At 43.8% G+C, this 22,731-nt stretch overlaps 1 protein-coding gene across 1 annotated transcript in view; it reads right to left on the reverse strand.

Annotated features, from left to right (window-relative positions):
- Window positions 1-3,043: 3,043 nt before the first annotated feature.
- Window positions 3,044-22,731, reverse strand: part of LOC108785275 (solute carrier family 22 member 20-like) — a 33,559-nt gene continuing 13,871 nt past the window's right edge. Inside the window, exons 5-10 of the mRNA XM_018554325.1 lie at window positions 21,068-21,191; window positions 13,665-13,780; window positions 11,048-11,262; window positions 9,240-9,348; window positions 6,579-6,782; window positions 3,044-3,201 (exon numbers count right to left, since the gene is read on the reverse strand). Of these exons, the coding sequence (XP_018409827.1) occupies window positions 3,093-3,201; window positions 6,579-6,782; window positions 9,240-9,348; window positions 11,048-11,262; window positions 13,665-13,780; window positions 21,068-21,191 (877 nt within the window). The 3' untranslated portion in view covers window positions 3,044-3,092. The remainder of the gene's footprint in view (window positions 3,202-6,578; window positions 6,783-9,239; window positions 9,349-11,047; window positions 11,263-13,664; window positions 13,781-21,067; window positions 21,192-22,731) is intronic.

The following is a 22,731-nucleotide window of genomic DNA, read 5'->3' on the forward strand; positions in this document are numbered from 1 at the left end:
AAATTTTAGAGTTGTCCCCAGAACAACAGGTGAGGAAATCTTTAAGTGGGGGGGGATCTGTTCTGCGGGCAACTATCTGAGAGGGAAATTCGCTGAACTTCCTGTTGCATCTCTTGGATAGGAAGTGAAGGGAAATTGCCTTACACAAAAAACAAAATAATAACATGGCAGAGTTTTGAACCTGTCCCTACTCTATTAAAAATAAAGTTTTGACTGTACACTTTAAGTACATTTATGAAAGCTGGATGCAGGTTGTACATTGGTAATATTACATACTGTTTTTTTTTCTTTAAAGTGACACTAAACTCAGAAGTTAAACCTTAACAATAAATTCAAGTACCTTAATTAGTAACAAAAATGTACCTTTTTTGCGTATCACTCAAACCATCTCTGAATTGGTGCTGACACTGTCCTTCCTTCTGGAGGGTGGCTACTTTTGTTCCCCATGGTCCCTGTGTGTGTTGTAAAGTAGTCACAGCTTCAAGCTCACTCCCATGATGGACTACAATCTCACGTTAAGTTTACTAATTTGTACTGAGATTGTTTTAATGTGAAACTCTCAACAAATATATACTACAATAAATAGATATATAAATAAATATAAAAATTATAGATATCTATAACTAAGTGAATGGTCATGAGATACTTAGATTAACAATGATAAATAATGCGGTAGATGCTACTGTCTTATTCTTATGGAAGGACGAAATGAGGACTGAACGAATAATACAGTGACAACGTCTCACTATATGGTGATAAGGAATGTAGCTTCTGGAACGCGAATGGACGCTCCATTCACATGCATAATGTGTTATTTCTGTAACATTTCTTATTTCTATGCAGTACAGAGTATTGTGTATCTTTAAAAATTTTCAAAAATAAAAAGAATTTCAATAAAAAAAAAAAAAAATAATAGATATATAGCAAAATAGCTGTGATAAATCACACTCTAAAAATTCCAATGTGCTAATTTTTGAAAAGCCAACAAATAAACAATCAATGTTCATATTTGCAATGTAATCTATAGACAATCAAGTGAATGTCCAAAAGTTCACAAAGTCTGTATATCTTTAATCTTGTGAAACACGTGAAAAAGACTTGGAATTGTGATAATATCACGCTTGCATGAATCTTCCAAAACACTTCTGTAAAATCCCACTCCAGAGAGCTGATCACCTTGTTTCTAGACCCCACACCTAGGTCTAGTATAGCCTGTCCCTCTTCAGAATAATGGGCGGGGAGACCGGCAAGGAAGACGCTTTTGCTCCCCCAGATGACATCCCACAGCAGCCAGTCCGTCAGTAAAACCAAAAAGAGACACACATCATGGTGCAGTGTAATAACTCAAAATAGACTTTATTAGAAATGCTACTCATATAAAAGCAAGCAGCCAAGGAAAGTGACAGCAGAGATAGGATCTGCTAATCCTCCTGCTCAAACCTGCTGACAGGTCCCTGATCTTCACTTCTTCCCGTCACTGCTGTAGCTCTCCCTTTGTGATGCGCTCATGACTTCGCCCTATGCACATTACGCCCCTCCGGACTTCGTCTGGGGCCACCTAGGCTGTGGCCCAGGGAGCCACAGCTGCTAAGGGTGGTGCTTCACCTCCCAGGCAGTATATTCCTATTTGCCCTTGCATCAATATTTATTTATAGACCCATAGGGCCCAATAGCTGCAAAACTGCCACCTCTCATTGCTACTTGTGGCCCCAAAGAGCTGTGGCTGCTGTCATGGCTGCCTAGGCCTTCCCCCGCAAGCTCTGTGTGGGGACAGCTCTCGAGTCATGTTTGTGGAATAGTGTGAATTTGCTTGCTTCTCCTCATGAGCTACTGAGAACTAAGTATGGGAGACTGTGGTTGGAACTACATTATAAGTTCCTGCAGCATGAAGTCATCATGTCTACACAATACCCTGGCAGTGTAAGTACGGTACTAATTTTGTCTCTGCCGCCATGTTTCTGGCTGCCTCAGTATGGTGTTGATTGTGTCTCTAATGACATGTCTCTTGATACATCAGCTTTTGGCTGTGTCAATACGGTACTGATTGTGCCTCTGCTGACATGTTTCCAGCTACATTAATATAGTACTGATTCTGTGGACAGGTATCTGTGTATGCACAATTGGCCTATAGTGCCTTTGTGGACAGGCTGGGGTAGGAGGTGTTGAATAGTAGGAGGAAGTGCCAGGGTAGAGGAGAGGTTTTGAATGTTAGACTCATTCTCTAGCTATGTAGGGTAGTAGGGCTGACTAAACAGAATTGCTAATTATTTTGGCAGACATAGCCCCCAACCATCCCTCATTTGGAACCAACCCTCTATTGCTCTCTTTCCTCCTTAATTGTTTTTTGGTCTAAATGTACAGACCTTTATTTAAAAAAATGCAACTACAGTACTTCACTACTAAAACTATTATAATACTCTAAACCTTTCTTCCATCCTTTAAATATTTGTATTTGTTCGGGCTCATGCACATGGCTGTACTGGGGAAATGAAAAGAATGCAGCACAATGCTGGTAGAAAGCTGAAAGGAAGTTCCTGCATACAAGATGAATGTAATGATGTGGAAAATGCGCATGTTTAGACGTGTTCAGGCACATATACGTATATGTGTTCAAATCCATAAACTCTTCCTCCTCTTCCACTAGCTTCCATCCAATCCCAGAATTCCCTGTTTATGCAAAAATTTGCTTACATGTTTTTTTTCTTCAGATCAAAGTTCTTATTTAACTGTGTATTTAAACTACAAAATAAATTGACAACATGTTTGTTTATATTTCTTTAATATGGAACTTTTTGTATGTGACTGGTGCTCTTTACAGGTTTTCACAGTAAATGATTTTACATCCTATAAACACTACAAATTACATTACAAATTAAAGGAAACTGGTACCAAGGGGACTATGTAGGCTGCCATTGCTGACCTATGCAGGATGCAAATTAGGAGTTCACTCCTGACTTTACATGATATATATATATATATACACACATATATATACACATACATATAAAATCTTCCCAGCAGAGGCCACACACATAGGCAAATTGTCAACATATCAACTAAAAGTGTTGTATTCGTGCCTGGCTTAAAACTAATTACACTGTTTCCACCAAGAGTCTTTTTGGAGAGTGAGCTTGAGGTTGGTTCTGTGTAAGGGGGACTTCTTCTTTTGGGATGATCCTGTGTATATCTTTACCTTTATATCTGCAAAGAGATGGAGATTGCAAGAATAGAAGAATATTGTCTTTCTATTTTGGGATAAATGTCTAAAATACTATCTTTATTTCTATTTTTCTAACCATTAATATTTAGACTTTTTTTTTTTTTAGTGTTGCATTAAACAAATAAAACAAGCAGGTACATTTTCAATTTATGTTTGGCAAACAATATAGTTGGTTGAAGTCGTAAACTAACTCTATTGCTTCCCAAAAAAAAAAAATTAAATTAAAAATGGCTTCTGCAATATAAGACTGAATACTTCATTATACCGTGGACAGTAGGTCCGAACTGCACTGTCTTTACGCACTAAGCCTCTGACAGAATCTTCATCATTTAACCCTTTCAAGAGTGTCAGATGCCTACATCTCCTGCCATGCTCTGTAGTTCCCATGTGCTGGCCCTACATCACTGCAGTACTGGCATAGGGGCTGATGAGAGTAACCATTTAGTTCAGTGGGGGACCAGGGTTTTAGATATGAAGATTCTATCACAGGCTTTAGTGTTTGAAGACAGTTTGGAGTTCATGTAAAGGTGCCCATACACCTTACAATTATCTGTTGATTTTTGTCTGTGATTGCATTTTCGTACGAAAATCTGCCTGTTGTGCAGTAATTGTAGTTGTGCACTTCCCATCAGCTGGCAGATTTTCATCTTGAAAGCAGGCTAGAACATTTTCCTCTAGTTGGTCGAAAATTGTCACATTAGTACAGAAATCTCAAGATGAAAACTGCCCATGCAAACGAAAATCTGTTCTTTCGATCGACGAAAATCATCCAGTTAGTGGTGCTGACTAATGTTAATTGCGAACTACATTGGTCCGTATATGATGGGCTGTTTGAACGAAAATTGAACTAAGGTGAGATGTCTATGTAAAAAATCATCCAGTTAGTGGTGCTGACTAATGTTAATTGCGAACTACATTGGTCCGTATATGATGGGCTGTTTGAACGAAAATTGAACTAAGGTGAGATGTCTTTGTACAATGGTTGTAAGGTGTATGGGCACCTTAAGTATTCAGTATTTTCTATTGTAGGGTAAATTTTTGCCAGTAGAGTCCAAATATATATATTTTTTTAACCCAACATTTTATAAACGTTTTATTATAACTTGAATTGTGTTTTTAAAACTGCTTACCATATATTAGTTTTATACAGATCTCATGATCTGTTTACAAGAAAAACGTGTCTTTTATTGTTATACAGAATGTGCTTTATTATGTTAGCCCTGATGAAGAGAGCACCGTGCTTTCTTTAGGCCCTGATCAGGTGCAGAGCTATGTGTTTTGCCGCGTTTTGGCCGCGTTCCAGTGGCTGTCAGTGGGGCTGTCAGTATGTTAGCTGCAGTGCGTTTTTGCCGCGTTTTGCGTTTCCTGACCGTACAAAATGTGACATGCAGTATGCATGAACGGACTGCGCATGTGAAAACTGTAGCCCATAAAACACGTAGGGATACATTGGGATGCATTTTTAGTGCAGGAGTGTACGGATCAGGTCAGCACAGAAAACGGACGTCGTGTAAACAGGCCCTTAAGGGCCTGTTCACATGATATCAGGTCCTGATTAGGTGCGGATCTGCAGACGCGGTGCTACTGATGCAGTGCGTTTTTGCCGCGTTTTTGATTTTTGATGCGTTCCAGTTAAAAAAAAAAAAACAATTAAGGTGTGTGTAGTACTCTCCTGCCCTGCTGCCAATCCCCACATTTACCGGTAATTCCAGGCTGTCGAAATGGCAGATGGGAGTTGTTGTGTATATAGACACAGCTATGCTGTCAAAAAAAACACTGTCCAGAATGAGAGAGATACAAAGTAACATTGTTACTTTTGCATTTACGCTCTATCATTTATCTGCAGATCAAAACGATGATGCTTTCATCTGCATATGATGTCAGTTAAAGCTTATCTCCAGGGAAAATAAAAAAACTCCCCTGGCAGTAGGGCTCCCTCTGCACTTAAAGGGTTAAGTCAAAATAATTAAATGCTGATCGGCAGCATTTCTATGATAGAAAAGACTGTGTATGTCTCTACTGTCATAAAAGCTTCTTGCTGCCAGTCAGCATTTTTGTTTCCTGTATGCCAGGCACATGCAGCTCAGTGCACAGGCTCAGCATGCTGAGATTAAGTAACTCCTGTGCCCATGCTCGGGAGTTATGTTCTCAGGGCTCTGCCAATCAGGTGGAAGAAATAAAACCTGGAAGAAGACCAGGACAAAGATGAAAAAGCAGTGCAGCGCTGGAGGGGGTCGCTTTGGCAGGTAAGCCTGCATTAATATTCTGTGCATATCTGCACATTATGATTAAAAGCTCCAGGGGGCTCCCCCCCCCTCATTTTATTTTATTTTGCTTTGGGTACCCAGACTTTTACTTACCTGATCCCCTTCTCCACCACCAGCTGGTGCTGAAATCTTCTCCCCTCATGCTTGGCTTGTGGACATTCACTCAGTGTCCTCACCTATGTTACTGAAGCTTTGGCCCTGCACTGTACTCCCTGATGTCAGAGGACCTGTGACCACCTAAGCATGAAAAGAGGCTGCGGGAGCTGGTCTTGTTGTGTAAACCAAGCATGGCCTCCGTAGCTATTATTTTCCTGATTATTTTTTTCTGTGTTTTTATTTCTATTTTTCCAACCATTTAATATTTACACTTTTTTGGATTTATTTGCTTTGTTTGTTATTTTCTTTTTTTAGTGCTGCATTAATAATGCACAAAATTGAAAAAAATACTTTATTTTTAAAAAAAATTACTTTGCAATGCTTTGTACCAGAATTTTAGTGCAATTTTTCTCTACAGTATTTTTTTAAAACACTGATTAAAGTATAAATCTTTAATGCTTTATAAATATAACACTGATTAAAGTATAAGAAAGTGTGCAGTTTTATTTTTTTTATGATTTTATCTATGGATTATAATAATATAAAATCATTTTTGGACAACTGTAACACCAAAGCCTTGTTTGTTCCAAAAAAGATAAATAATGTACTACTTTGTAAGGTTTTTTCCCCCCCAAATAAACACGCCCATACCAGGAATGTAAAAAAAAAATCAGGTCCACAGGGGGTATACAAGTGTGAAATCTGAAGTGATTAACACCTAGAGCCTTGTTACATTGCGTTGGCTGTGTAAAGACTGAGTATGAACCGTTCCCTGTTCTAAAGGGGGGGAAAGAAGAAATCGATTCAATATGAGTAAAGGCAAGAATATTATTTAATGAGAGATCAGCTTATCTAGATACACTTAAACCCCTCTCTCTCCTACAGATATATAGTACTCAGCACTTAATGGTTTGTCTCTGCAGAGTTGAAATATCAGTTTGGAGAATGGCTGGGTTCAAGACTGGAAAAATGTAAATATTGTATGGTCAGCTTACCTGGCTTCAACTTCTTCTATTGTATCCGGCAACTGAAGATTACAAGTTTCACTCAAAAACACAGCTGCAATCCCAGATAATATTGCTGCCACTCCGTATATTGCAGGAGGAAAGATAGTAGAAATCTCTGATAACATCAACACCAGTGGAGCAACCATGGAGCCCAAGCGAGCATTCATAGCGACAACTCCCATTCCACTCTGCCTGGAAAAGAAGATCATTTTAATACAGTAGAATTGCAGTATGCTGTATGTTTTTATATGACATGATATAGCCATAAAGTGACCCTGCTTTTATTATAACTCACCCAAGCTACAGAAAGTTGTGTAAAGTGAACATGTATAAGTGTCAGCACACATGGTCAGATACTTTGTAGAGGTCCATGGAAGCCTCAAGGCTTTTGTAGCTCTTCTATGCAAATAGGTAGTTCATTTCCAGAGATCATGTTTTGTGTAACCCCTTTCTGTCTTTCATGCCTCACTGAAGAATAGACCAATAGCAAGGCAAATAAATTAGAATGGCACAGTTCCAATCATGACTCCAGACAATAAAGCCCTCCTTTGCATTTTAGGGCTCCCCAAGTATTAGGGATCCTGGGGATATTTGACTGTTTCTACTTCTCCCAAGTATGTACACAAACATGCAAGTCCATATCTTATGAAGAAAATCACTATGAACACAGCAGACAACCCCGAAGCACCTTTTAAATAAAAGGTGCAGCAATCTTATAGCTGCAAAATCCAATCCAGTCATTAAACTTTCACTTTCCCTATAAAAGACTCTGTGTTGAATGAATGTAAAGTTAAAGGGCAAACACAAAATAGCTTGCAGCAGCAACATGAGACAGTCCTTTATATGGCTCAGTAGCTTTCCACAGCTTTAAGACACTCACGCTGCTGACCCCTCGTGAGCCCTCACTCTGCTCTCTTAGCAGTCTGTACCACAGGTCCTAGGGTCACCGACTTTCCTGACCTCTCCCCTTGTGGGCACTCACTCTGCTCTCTTAGCAGTCTGTACCAAAGGTCCTAGGGTCACCGACTTTCCTGACCTCTCCCCTCGTTGGCACTCACTCTGCTCTCCCAGCAGTGCGTCCGACAGGTCACTGGGGTCACCGACCTTCCTGACCTGTCCCAGCCACCCCTGGCTGTTCCGTGTGCATCCAGCACTCACCCGAGTTTGTCTGTGTCCGTGTGCTCCCTGCACACACACAACTCCAACACTCCTCTGAGCACTGGGCTGGCTTCCTGATAAGGCTGCTCTCAGCCACCTGATTATCCCAGGCTGGTCATTGGCAACACCTGGCCCCAGGACTGGAGATCTCATCCCACCCAGAGCTCTACGAAATCTCCAGAGCTCCAGATCCCAGCTACAAATAGGAACACCTGGACGGACCTGAAAAGCCAGGCTCTTCCTTAAAACATTGTTTACATTCTGGACCCTCTCAGCCCCTCTGGCTGAGAGTCCTGGGTGCCAAAGTCGCCATACTACACCGTGGCATTGGCTTACACTGCCACAATATATAAAATGATCTTTGCTTGATCACTTAATGTGTACAGAAATCTGGAATGCATACAGGTATGGTAGCAGTTGATTGATATACATTATACAGTATAATGCAAACACAAAGACGTACATGTACAGAAGACTACTCAACATGAACATGTAGCCAAGCAATGGACATGAACATAGCCAGCAGGCACCTTTCATATGTTTTCTAGGCTCTGCTTTGTGTTTTAAAAAGCTTGTTGTTTATGGAGCTCAATAGCTCAAGCTGAAATTTACACACACAAGTAAATGAGTAAGTGCAGTGACAATAACAAAGTATCTTTTGACTTTACAGTATTTAGATTTACTTCGTAGCTTGCTACAAATCGAGGAATACCGGGTGGGGCAGTGTATTAAAGAGATACACTGTAATATTTAAAAAAGATTTTAAAAACTTGAAGATGTTATTCTGAGTTTAATGTAATTAAAAAGTATAGAAACTGTGAGATGACCCCTTGGGCTGGAAGAGCCAATAAAATCTAGGAGCCAGGAGGAACTTTTAGGCTCGATTTCCATGTTGTGATAACACGCCCAGCAATGCATGTAACATGCATTGCTGCATTACAACAAGGCAATTACAATTTGAATATCAATCCAATGCACTAAGGCAGCGGACCTGTGTTGTAGCATAGTAGTTTGCTGCTGTGCATTAGGAAAAATGGATCATGTGTAATATTAAGTATGTTGGGGTGCATTGACAGCCCATTTATTTTGAATGGGCTGCCTTAATGCAACTCACAATAACACACAACATTATATACAAGTGGAGCCTTAAAGAATCAGGAAACAGATATTTCCAGTGACAGTAACAGAAAAGGTTTATAGATGTTATGCAGACTTTTCTCAATATTATTTAACATTGCACAGGCATTTCTGGTAAACCTTCCAGTATAAAGGTGCCCATACACCTTACAATTATCTGCAGATTTTCTGTGGTCAGATGGAAAAAGTGCAACAGATTGGCCCAGGTGGAGATTACTCCATGCACACAGTTTAGCATAGATAGAGGAATCTGTTGCACCTTTTCCATCCGACCACAGAAAATCTGCAGATAATTGTAAGGTGTATGGCCAGCTTGAGTCTTCCAGTGATTGTGCTGTCAATAAGTCAAAATACCTGATAACAGTTGGGAAGAGCTCACTAGAATATAGATAAGCACAGCAAAATGATGAAGCCAGACAGCCTTTGCCAAAAGTAGCCAACACTATTCGCACAATTTTCAGATCTGAAAGAGAACAAAAAGAAAATTTTTGTTGAACAAATAAGGCTGTAACTAAGGCTAGACAAACCATGGACTGAACGGGAGAAATAATTCCCCTAACCTTGCATGTATGAAGGAAGCTTCACTGCCGGCTATTGTATTCTGACAGCTGCAACTCCCTCAGTCACTGATAGGATGCAGTCACTTTTCAGCTGACAATTTTCCACCCAACTCTTTAACAGAATTTGTAGAGCCAGGTGGTTCCAACAGGGCCACCAAATTTCAGTCAATTCAGCCGGAGCCGTGTTGTTAGTGAAAGGATTTAGAGCAGGGGTCACTAAATGGCGGACCGCAGTCCAGAAATGGACCAAGTGGCTGTTCTGCCTGGACTGCGATTGCTTAGCTGTGCTGGGTTAGAGCTGGCTGACAGTTGACACGAGGCCGGTGTATCCGTGGCCAGCCATAAGCCAACGCAGGTCCACCCTCCGCTTCGGTCATTGATTGCTAGGACCACTGGCATCCTAGCGACCAATGACATCAGGCAGGGCTGGCTGCTAACAACTACAAGTTATCTGGGTGGCTGTACAGTACTAGGTGGCTGTACTATCACTTATACTAGCCTGCTATTGTGAACTGGGCAGGGCTGACAACACTGCTTGGGATTTCAGAGCAGCGGATGGACTTTGTGGTTAGCTTACTATGTTACTACTTACTATGAGCAGTTAGGAGCCAAGTGCATTTCTGGCAGGATAAATTGGTACTTTTGTGTACTAGCAGTGTTTTTATAGAGCCAAAACATGGGGAAATGTGCATGTATTGCAGAAACGTACTTCATATGTTATTTTATTTTTGTCAGACATTTACTTTAAGGCCATTGTTAATGTCAAGTACCCTCAGGGCCGCTATCAGGGGGGGGACAGCCAATACTCATGTAGGTTTGCATTTTCTTGCCTTCAGCAAATCAAAGCAGGTATCACATGTCATACATTCAGCTATAATTGAGTCCTATGAAGGACATTGTATCTGAAGATTTAGACTTGCATTAGATTTAATACAGATGTAGCTGATGGACTGCTTGTTTACAGGCACAATAGACTGTCCTGAGCAAATCTGGGTGGCCCCATGGCAAGTGGAGATGCATACATTTGAAATAACATTTATGGTGGTTAAAGGGGAGGCTTAAGTTCTTTACTTACACAGGGACATGTATTTCTAACACTGACAAAATCATTGTTGTAGTGTTGACATAACCTATAACATATAGTGAATGTGACAACAGTCACAAATTAACATTAGCAAAAGGTAACAGACAACATACCTGTTGCTGTGGAATCAGAGCTGTCCAGCGCTGCCTAGAGCCTTCTGACTTTCTTAAAGTCACTATTTGCATACAAATAGTGACTCCCCCCTGTACTCCTCAATGAAAATGTCCTGGTCTGCTGATAGGTCAGACATATGTCAGACCAGGCATGCATTGTGCGATGAGAGCAGGGGGTGAGCCTAATCACCTCTACAGGAAGTGAAGAAACATCAGGGGCTTTGGGTGGTGCTGGACTGTACCGATGCTGCAAGTTGTATGTTATGTACTCTTAGCTTCTGCTCTCAGCTATCTCCTCTAGTTTTTTTGTATGCAAGCTTGCTGTAAATCAAAATGTAATACAACCAAATATTGTTTTTGCTTGTTTACGATACTTCCACCTCTCCTCTGCCTGAATGAACTGACCTTGAGGTATAAAAGCATTACAAAGCAAGGCAACTCCAGCAAGAATCAAGGACCCTGACTGTGTCACTCTGCGCCCTATACAGCTCATTAGAATTGCTCCTCCCAGTTTGGCTGGTAAATCAATGCCTCCAAAGACAAACTGCAGCAGAAAAATGCTGATTCCAAACTTCTGCAGGTCCATACCAAGGCCATAAAATGCAAAACCAGTGGAGAACCTGTAAAGGAAAATTAATTAGCAACTTCTGTAAAAGAAAATAGTGAAAAAACGTGTTCAGTTAGTTACAGTGGCCATTGTAACATGTTCTCTCTTACCACACAGCAATCTCTTGGTGTACTCAATGCAAAACTGCTGTACACTAGTGAAAAAAAACAAGGAAAACCCAGGAAAATAGAAAGAATCGAGTGCTCTACCTGCTGGCAGCATATGAAAATGCCTTATTTCATATTTACACTACATATCTTATACTGTATAAACAGATTTTTTACATTTGTATCTTTTAGTCCTGACAACAAAAAAGGAAGAAAAAAATTTGCAAAACTACCACATATTCCCACCAACAACTGGTGAGATAACATATCAACCACAAAAGGAGTGTCTTATTTTCATAGACTTAGCTAACTTATAGATTTGCATAACATGAAGAATCCAAAAGAAAACTGTATAGCACTGAAAAGCAGAACAAGTACCCCTTACTCATTCAAAAGGCTGCATCTGGGTTTTTATTAAAGGGGTATCCTGATACAAATAAGCCCCCCTGCCTGCAGACACCCCACAACCTATGCGACAGGACTTGTGGGGAAGAGGCTCTTGTCCCCATCAGCACGGGGACAAGGTTCTTTTCTAGGGGGGACCCTGGAAAAGCACCTTCCCAGTGCCGAGGGCATGTGGCCTGGTATGGCACCTCGCTCGTCCCCCCCTTTCCTGCCCGGCCTGTGATTGGATCAAGGATCTGGTTGGGAATTTTAGGGGGAACCCCACATTTTTTCTCTCCATTTTTAGGGGGTGGGCTTCCTCCTTAAAATTCCTACCAGACCTAAAAGGCCTGGTATGACTTTGGGGGGGGAGGGGAAATCCCACACACTTTTGTATTTTTAACTTGGGGTCCCTCCTAACTTTCCTACCAGACCTAAAGAATCTGGTACGGTTTGGGAGGGGGACCCCCCGCAGTTTTTTTTCCTTCTTTACTTTCTTTTTTCTTAAATATTATAATTTTTTTACATTTATTTAAATTATTTAAGAGTCTAACGGCTTCTTCACTTCGGCTCAGCCAAACATGCTGATGTACGGCTAATTTTAGTCGATGTAGATGATGAAATCAGCCATACGGGGACGAAGTGAATAGCCGAACGGCATTCTGCTCAGTTCACTTCGGCTTGGTTATTCACTCGGTGTTCTTCGGCAGCTTTGTGAGTAACCCCCATAGTTAGTAAATATGATATACCTAATTTTCATATGCAGCCAGCAGGTGGAGCTCTTGGATACTTTTTTTTGTTTTTACCCCATTATTTACAGAGATACATAGTTCAGTCCAAGATTTATTGCAAGGGAATGTGAATCAGTCAGAGAAATGACTCTTCCTCTCTCCCCCCTCCATCCTGCTCCATCAGAAGAATCAGAAAAGAAGCTTTTGCTGTTCTCTCTTTAACAAAACCATTGTGTTATGGGAATGCCTTCTATTAAATGTGTTTTTAAATGTATTCTATAAAAATAGTAAAATGAACATCAGATTCAAAACTTATAAACAAATATATATTTTTCCTGTACGTAGACGGCAAGTAACTGTACTAAGTCACTACTTCTAATTTTTTGTACAATTTTGAAAGCTACAAGTTAAAGGCCAAAAAAACAGTAATACTTGTTATGCACTTCAGCATATTTGTTATATAAAAATTCAAGATATTAACGTGCCATCCCGTTTTATATATATATATTCAAGGATTTATATATAAATCCTTACAAGGATTATGCCACTAGGAGATTATGATCTGTATATGTTCCTTTATTCAAATGTATTCCTACACATACTATGGCCCATCCCATTCATTCAAAATTGGGCAGTACTGTGTAGCTGGTGAATCCCTCGAAGTGTACAATTTTATGGATATAATTCGAAGAATTAGGCCCTTTATTTATTGCTGGTATTTATATAGCATCGACAATTTACGCTATATAAAAATAACTGTAATATATAAATGGCCCAATTCTTCTAATGATATCTCTAAAATTGTACCACTTAAGGGGTTCTGAATATCAAAAGTCACCGGAGGGTTTCCTGATTTTGTGACTGGCTGTCACAGTAGTCACATGATCGGGAAAACATCCCACCGGCTTCTGTTCATAGTTACCTGGAGCTGCTGTTGACAGCTTGGTCACTCTGCTGGGAGTGCCAAGTGAGTGTGCGCTCACCACAAGACAGCAGAGCCAGCTGGATGCATATATACGGCAGCTTGTCATTAAAGTCCACCTGCTGTACTGCCCCATATATGCGTTAAACCGATGGGAATGTGTTAACATGTTGATTAGCTAAAGTCTATAGATAAGCACAGTGCTCTTCTTTGGAGCACATCCAGGGACAAAGGGTAATGTACTGTATATAATTTTAAAAAATGGACTTACCAAACCAGCATGAGACAGATTGTAATTCGGCGCATTCCAGGAGTGTGGAAAAGATCCAGAAAGGAATGAGATTGCTTTATACTAGATAACTCAGATTGCATATGAGCAATTAAGGCCTACAAAGACAGGTTATAGGACATCATTAGGGATGTACTCACATAATCTTTCTAAAGCTAATTTCCAGGTACAAAAGCTTTAAATATATTGTTTTTATATTCATAAAGGATATTGTACTGTACATTCACTTAGTGTGCACCAACTTCCTTTGTTAACTCAATTACCTTGTAAAAGTAGCAGTGACATCATCACTGTGCTGCACATAGCCTGTGCAGGGAGCAGAGCTGTAGCAGGCACCCAACAGCTCCACTGTACTGCAGAGTGCCTGCAGAAAACTACAGGAGGGAGTGGATACAAGACCAGTCACCTTGTACAAGAAGAGAGAGAAGCAGTGACTGGTCTGTATTACAGGAAGCTCCTGCACAGATGCAAAGTTCTACATTAGATTACTGCACAGATCTGGACGTACACCAAGATTCACATGGCTCTTGCATCAGACGATATTTGCTTATCACAGAGTTCAGCTTTAAAATTCAGACCTATCATTCAGGTCTACTCTTGAATACAGAAGGCATAATGGAGTACAAGGTGATCTAAAGCTCAAAGTAGTTATGTTCCACTCAGTGGCGTAACTAGTGACCTCAGGGCCCCGGTGCAAGAATCCATGAAGGACCCCCCCCCCCCTCCCCCAGAGGAAAAAAATTAGGTACATTGTGTTAAAAAAAAAAATTTTTTAAAACAAAAACTGACATTAGGGGTTACCGGGATATTACATATCCTGGTAATCAGCGGTTACTAGGGCCCCGCAGAGGCGGCTCTAGAGTTTGTGAGGCCTTAGGCAAAACTCAAATGTGAGGCCCCACTTACAACCATAATGAAAATGTTTTAATTGAACTGTGATAAGTGATGGTAGAGCGAGGCGGATGTCCAGCGGAGGGGCCCAGGGCCAATGCATGGATTTTACAGCCTGCACAGGTCAAAACTCCGCCCCCCCCCTTCCCGGCACCAGATTAAAGAGCCGCCTCTGGGGCCTGTCCTGGGCCCCCTCTAATTGGCGGAACTCCAGGGCCCGGTCGCGGCTGCGACCGTTGCGACCCTGGTAGTTCCGCCACTGACTTCCACTCATATTATATGTGAAGCTTTTCATGTGTTTACCAGCAGTGTGAATTTTGTTTTGGATAGTGTGGGGAGGGTCTCTGTCAGATATTTATTGCTTGTACAAAGTCTAATGAGAGCGCCAAACAAAAGCTCTAAGAGACAAAATTATTTTAATAATAGTGTTAGTTCATAACAGGATAACACAAAACAGTCAACACATTTGGAGGGCTCAAAAAATCTCCCCATTCTTCAGGGCTCAGGTGTTGTTAATGGTAGGATTCAGAGATGGCATAATCACCAAAAAGAATTCTTAATTAGAAATTACTAGACGCCAGGACTCTTTGTTTTGTGTTATTCCTGTGTGACAATGCTGGCCCTGGTCACGGTAAAGGGCACCCAGGACTCTCAGCTAGGAAGGTTCAGGGGTTTCAGGAGGCAGATATCTTTACAGGGAAACAGCTGGCTTTGCCGTTCTTTCCGGATTTTGACAATGATCGGCATAGGTTGGTCAGGTGGCTGGAGATGGCCTTATTAAGGATGTCTGGAGCAAAGTTCAGGAGAAGAGTCAGTGGGGCTGAGAGAGAGACAGTAAGGGCGAGAGCAGCCAGAGTATGGGTCAGCGCTACATTAAGGTTTAGTCTGTTGAGGAACAAACAAAGGACTGGTGGGCGAAAAAAGCCAGTAGACTGAATCTGTGTTTGCTTTGCAAGCAATACATTATTAGTATTTATTATTACTGGTATTTATATCGCGCCGACAATTTATGCAGCGCTTTACATAGTTGCACATTCACATCAGTCCCTGCCCTCAAGGAGCTTACAATCTCCCGGTCTGAGGACCCCTCGCTGGGCAGTAAACCTCCCAATGAGTGGGTGCCCATGGTGCAGGGCTTGCTGTCGCTATTACCCTTCCGGTATTAGATCTTAGATGGGTCAGGGGAGCTGATGGCTGTGAGCGGCTTCCTGCTTCTTCTGCGCAGGCGCGGGCGTCTCCGTCTCGTGTGCGAGGGGGCGGCGCTTCGGCTCGCTCTGCTCGTTGCCGCGGTGACGGCGGGACGCTCCGAGGTTCGCGCATGCGCGCAAAGCTTTTAAAAACGCCGGTTTTTCGTTCCGGCAATTGCGGTGCCTCTGCTGGAGTATCAGCTGCGGATCCAGACCTTGCCCTCTTTGCGCTCTGCGTGCCTACTACCAAGTGAGTAAGGGGTCTGATTGGGGTACCTGTGGGGGTCCTTGTTTTTGTTTTGCTTATGTGTACTTGCTTGCTTTAGCCTTTAGCTGCCATTAGCTCCCCCCATCTTGTGTCAGAAGCACTGAAGCCTGCAGAGAGGTAGGGAGGCTACGGGGGACAGGTAAAAGAATGCGTATTTGAAGTGGGGTTCTGATTATCTTCTCCTTGCAGGAGTAAGAGCCCTTCTCACAAAAGAACAAAGAAACATAAAGACCGGAGACGTTCTTCATCTTCTGATTCGGCCCATGAGCACTCACCAGGAGGCCACAGACGTCACCGCCAAGAGGGTGCTTCAACCTCCCGGCAGGGGAAAGGACAACAGTTTCCACCAGGCTCATGTTGGTCCTGCTCCTCCCCAGCATTACCAGGCAAAATGGTGTGCAGAGAGTATACATCAGGCTGTACAGGATAGTCTTCAGGATCTACTTCCTTCTATGGTGTCCACTACGCACGCCACTACCTCTACTGGGAAGTCAAGGCAGACTAGACCTGCAGAACCCTCAGATGAGGGTGAGATCTGCTCGGAAGGTTCCTCCGTTCCAGAAGCACAGGAAGTTCATTCATTTGATTTCAACCTTATTATTCCTTTTATTACAGCTATCAAAGAAGCTATTGGTTGGGAGGGCATTGACCCTCCTAAAAAGGTGGCAAAGTATTTTCCAGACCTGAAGAAAGAGGGTCCTACTTTTCCGGTCATGCCAGAGGTCAAGGAACTAATTGAAGAGGAATGGGGGCACCCTGATAGGAAGCTGAACTTTCAGAACCGTTTTCTGAAGCTCTATCCCATGAATGCAGTTGACTCAGCCTTGTGGGAAAAACCCCCAATTATTGATGCGGCCTTGCAGCGCCTTGCACAGCATGTGGCGTTTCCATTGGATAACTCGGTAGCCTTTAAGGACCCGATGGATCGTCGCTTGGATGCAGATTTAAAACGGATTTATGCTACCGCAGGCTGGGCTTTGCGCCCAGCCCTAGCCTTGACTTCGCTGTCCAAGGCCCTGAAGGTATGGGTGTCAAATGTGGAAAGCGGCACTGAAGGCAGGCGTGGAAAATGCACAGATACTGGCCGCTCTGGAGGAAATGAATCAGCTGATTTTTTTGGCAGAATCTTTCATTGACCTTGTCCACCTCTCTTCAAAGTTGATGGGGCATTCAGTCACTGCAAAGAGAGCATTTTGGCTGAAACATTGGACCGCAGATTCAGCTTCAAAACAGGCATTGTGTGCCATTCCGTTTAATGGGAAGAGCCTGTTTGGCAAGACGCTGGACAATGCAATTAAGAGAGTGACAGGGGGGAAATCGGGCCTGTTGCCACAGAGTTTCAAGCGCAGACAGCAGCCCTTTCGGAGTAATCAGACCTCTCAAAGGTTTAAGGATGCCAGAACCTACAAACCAGGTAGACAATTCTCCCGGCCACAGTGGAGAGGAGCACAGTCGTCCTTATTGCGAGACGTCAAGGCTAAGGCAGGTCAGGCACCAAAACTTCAGAATAAACAATTCTGAAGGTGCGCACACCCAGTCTATCCCAGTGGGAGCCAGGTTTGGCGCCTTCAGGGAGGCTTGGGTGTCAGAAGTTCAGGATGCTTGGGTGAAAAATATCGTTACCCGAGGGTACCGTTTGGAGTTCAGGTCTCTGCCCCCCCCTGTGTTTGTCAGCACCGTCATTCCGAAAGAACGATTGAAGAGAGGATTGCTGCTCGGATATGTCGCAGACCTATTACTCAAGAACGCAATTATGCCAGTACCAAAATCGGAGCGGGGCCGCGGATTTTATTCACCGATCTTTTTAGTCACAAGACATCAGGAGGGTTCCGACCAGTGTTGGATCTGAAGAGATTGAATGTGTTTGTTCAAGTGCACCCGTTCCGAATGGAATCAGTCCAGACTATTATTGCCGTGGTCCAGGTGGGCGATTGGATGCTGTCCATAGATCTGGAAGATGCTTATCTACATGTCCCAGTTGCGGAGGTTCATCAGAAATACCTGAGATTCGCGGTGGCAGGCCGGCACTTCCAGTTCCGCGCCCTGCCATTTGGTCTAGCCACGGCCCCAAGAACCTTCTCCAAAATGGTTGTGGCTCTCCTCCGACTGCGAGGCATCAACATTTTCCACTACTTAGACGACATCTTGGTGTTGGGGCAGTCGAGCCAGGCCTTAGCGATCCACAGGGATCTTGTCTTGACAACCTTCCGTCGTTTCGGTTGGTTAATCAATTGTCAGAAGAGCCAGCTGACTCCCACGCAGAGGATGGAGTACCTGGGGGTAGTGCTGGATTCCATTCAGGCGAGGGTGTTCCTCCCCGCCCACCGCAGTCGGGAGTTGACCGCCTGTGTCAGCAAGGTCATCTCCTTGCCAGCATTGCCGGCCAGAGATTGCACGGTGCTCCTCGGCAGGATGACCTCATGTATTCCCGTGGTACCCTGGGCAAGGTGGCACAGGCGCAAATTGCAATCCTGTTTTCCTGCGTCAGTGGAACAGGGCGTCTCTTTCGCAAGAAATCTTCCTGCCCACGGCAATGCGGGGCAATTTATTCTGGTGGATAGGATCTCCATGCCTCTCTTGAGGTATGCCCCTGGGGTTGGGTTCCTGGATAACAGTTACTACAGATGCCAGCCTTCAGGGATGGGGGGCTAATTGCCTGGATTATCAAGTGCAGGATCGATGGAAGGGTCCAGTGTTACCACAGTCGAATTGGCTGGAACTGAAGGCGGCCTCATTGGCACTCAGAGCATTTCAACCACTGCTCCAAGGCCAACAGGTGAAGGTTATGATGGACAACAGAACAGCGGTGTCATACATCAGACGACAAGGGGGGACAAGGAGTTTCCCTCTGCTTTGCCTCTCGCAAGAGATCTTTGCCTGGGCGGAGGCACAGGTTCAGGCCTTAACAGCAGCCTACTTGCCGGGATCAGACAATATTCTGGCAGACCTCCTCAGCAGGTATTTTCCAGAGACCAGAGAACGGGAACTGAATTCCAAATATCTGGCACCGGTGTTTGCGAGGTGGGGCACCCCATCGATCGACCTGATGGCCTCAGCAGAGAATGCGAAGGTGGCCCGCTTTGTCTCGAGACACGTCTGCCGACAAGCGGTGGCGCAGGATGCATTCTCAATCAAGTGGGGGTTTCCTCTGGCTTATTTGTTCCCACCAGTGTCGTTGGCTCACCGAGTCCTGCAGAAGATACAGGCGGACGGAGGGGCAGTTATCCTCATCCTGCCATTTTGGCCAAGGAGGCCATGGTTCCCCCTATTGCTCCAAATGTCAGTAGCCACCCCATGGTTCTTCCCCCAGAAGAGGGATCTACTTCTACAAGGGCACTGGCAACACCCCAACCCACACCGATTGCATCTGGCAGCATGGTGGGTGAAGCCTCAAGGTGGGAGAGTCAGGGGCTTTCCGCCAAGGTGATCGAAACCTTGGGCCGCTCTAGGGGTCCATCGACGAACGCTACATACGCCAGAATATGGAACAAGTTTCTATCCTTCGTGGACGTGCATCACTTCCAGCCTTTAAACGCAGAATTGCCAGATATTCTGGGGTTTTTGCAGTCGGCTCTGGATGCAGGCCTTGCCTATAACTCGCTTCGAGTGCAGATATCGGCCTTGTCGGCATGTACGGGCACGGAATGGGCGGATGATCCCTTGCTACGCAGGTTCATGAGAGCCGCAATGAAGATACGGCCTCCACGGAGAGTACTGTTTCCTTCCTGGGACCTAGGCCTAGTGTTGGCCGCACTGGGAGCCCTCCCATATCATCCGCTGTCTCAGTGCACATTGTGGGGACTGACTCACACACTTCTTTTCCTGGTGGCCATTACCTCGGCCAAACGGGTATCCGAGCTGGTGGCTCTCTCCTACAAAGAACCTTTTTGTGTGTTGCTGGACGATAGAGTAATTTTAAGGCCATCACCCGAGTTTAGACCGAAAGTGGCTACCGCCTTTCACGCAGATTGGGAGGTTATCCTGCCGGGATGCCGAACCCTAGCACAGTCATCAGACTCAGACTTACTGCCGGCCTTGGATGTGGTCGAGCTCATGAGAGAATATCTGCTCAGAACAGCGGAATTTCGTGCATCAGATCGCTTGTTCCTGTTGCCTAGGGGCTCGAAAAGGGGCCTAGCGGCACCCCCTAGGGTGTTGTCGATGTGGATTCAGTCGATCATCAACGGTACATACGTGCATCAGGGTTTTACTCCTCCAGTTGAAGTGCGGGCGCATTCCACGAGGGGGGTGGCAACCTCTTGGGCTGCTTACTCTAAGGTCTCTTTCGAAGATATTTGCAAGACAGCGAGATGGAGCGCACAGAATACATTTGTTAGACACTACCAAGTGGATGTGGCTGCAGACAGACTGGCCAGATTTGGGTCGGCAGTACTGACGTCAGCCTTATCTAAATACATTTTTCTATTTTTGCAGCATTTTATGTTTGGAAATTGATTATTCAGTGGTTCCACGCCCAATAGGGGTTAAGCTTGCTATGTCCCATATAGTGCCGACATGAGGATGAGACAGGAATACAGAAAATTGTTTCCATACTTACCGTAATTTTCTTTTCCTGGCTCATCCTCATGTCGGCATGCTTTCCCGTCCCTGATTGCCTGTCGCTCGGCTTGTCATTGAACAGGTAAGAGGGGAGGGGACATCCTTTTTATTGGCTAGTAAAGGTGGTCCTGTGGGGTCAGAGGGGGTGGAGCTGACCCATATAGTGCCGACATGAGGATGAGCCAGTAAAAGAAAATTACGGTAAGTATGGAAGCAATTTTCTGTATTCTTTACGTTTTTTTCCTCTCATTTTGTTATGTTATTCATACTAAGCAAGGCATTATGCACACATATGTGATATAAATATACAGCCCTATGTGTCCTCTAAAAAACAATATATAATGTGTGGGTGCGCTTAGTAGAATCACACAGTAAAAATATAAAAAGTTTGTCAGTTATTAGCGTACAGAAACTGAAAAAAAGCTCAGTCATGAAGGGGTCAAAGACTACCAAACAAAAGTTAAATATTAAAGATTTACCTTCTCTGAGAGTTTTTCCCCCTCTTCTTTTTTCCCGTTTATCCAAGCTACTCTCTGCAGATTTCTAAGGGCATGAAGTGAGCGACCTTTTACAATAAGCCAACGAGCCGATTCTGGCACAAACCTGGACTCAAAGAGACGGGTTAGTTTTCATCTGAGGGCTGATTTTCAGGAACTAGAGGTAACAAAAACAAATGTATTTAACTGAATGAACTGAAGTAGTTACCCGCAGCAACCATAGCCTTTGCGTCATTTGAAATATGAAACCTTACTGGTTGCTGTGGGAAAATTATCCAGTTTTAAATATTCAGTCATATATCCCTGTATGCCTAGAGCACACTTTATTGTTATTATGATCATACAGTGTTTTTTTACCTCAGTTTGCGCAGCGCTTTACAATATAAGGAAGACATTACAATCACAATTCAATTCAAGATAAGATGGTAAGGAGGGCCCTGTGCCTGAGGCCTTTTCAAAGGGAGGGGCAAGTGATACACGAGGAGGTAGCAGTGTTTGGATGAATTGTATGAGAAAGTGATAGTTCAGTGGTTAGGTTGAAGTAGGATAGCCTTCCCTGAAGAGATGAGTCTTAAGGGTTCGTCTAAAGGCAGCCAGAGTGGGAGATAGTCAGACAGGTTGGGGTAAAGAGTTCCAGATGATGGGAGAGATTCTAGAGAAGTCCCGGAGGCGAGCATGGAAGGAGTTGGTGAGGGAGCTGGAAAGCAGGACGTCTTTGGAAGAGCAGAGATGACGGTTAGGGTGATACTTAGAGACAAGGTTTGAGATATAGCCGGGGGCAGAGTTGTGGATGGCTTTGTAAGTGGTTGTTAATATTTTGAATTTTATCCTTTGGGCGAGTGGAAGCCAGTGCAGGGATTGGCAGAGGGGGGTTGCAGACACTGAGCGGTTGGTCAGGTGGATGAGTCTAGCAGCAGCATTCATGATAGACTGAAGGGGGATAGCCTGTGTAGAGGTAGGCCAATGAGGAGGAAGTTGCAATAGTCAAGACGAGAGATAACAAGGGAGTGGATGAGTAGTTTTGCGGTTTCTTTGGTGAGGAAGGGGCGTATTTTGGAGATGTTATGAAGGTGAAGGAGGCAGGATTTGGATAGTGACTGGATGTGGGGAAGAAAGGTGAGGTCCGAGTCAAGGATGACACCAGTGGCGGAGCTAAGGAACAAAGGGCCCTGGTGCAAGACAAGATTTTTTTTTGCCCCCCCCCCAAAAAAAACCCCCACAAACACAGCGTTCTCCTTCCGCAGGGCTCGGCCGGCTGTCACTTTCTCTCCTCCGCGCTGGGAGACGGAGCAGCGTCCAGCGGGGGAAAAAGAAAGCACGGATGCACCGCTGTATCAGCAGAAAAATGGCACTTTCGGCATTATGCCAAAAGTGCCATTTTCGGCCAATATGTTTTGGCGGCCAATATATGGTGCAGCCCTAATATTTACAGCAATGCAGAATGGCACAGGCTATAGAGGACTACACATCCCAGCAATACTTTATATAACAATAGCATTTCTGTATAAAGTACTGCTGAGATTTGTAGTCCTCAGCAGGCGATTGCTTGTAAGTCATACAGCAATCGCCTGCTGTTAAAAGCGGTACCAAGAGCAGCCGTGTTCTTGTTTTAACCACTTCTGTGGGCCACCGTCTATAGACGTACT

Source organism: Nanorana parkeri, unplaced genomic scaffold (genome assembly GCF_000935625.1).
Source record: "Nanorana parkeri isolate BGI_ZX_2015 unplaced genomic scaffold, ASM93562v1 scaffold153, whole genome shotgun sequence".
NCBI lineage: Eukaryota > Metazoa > Chordata > Amphibia > Anura > Dicroglossidae > Nanorana > Nanorana parkeri.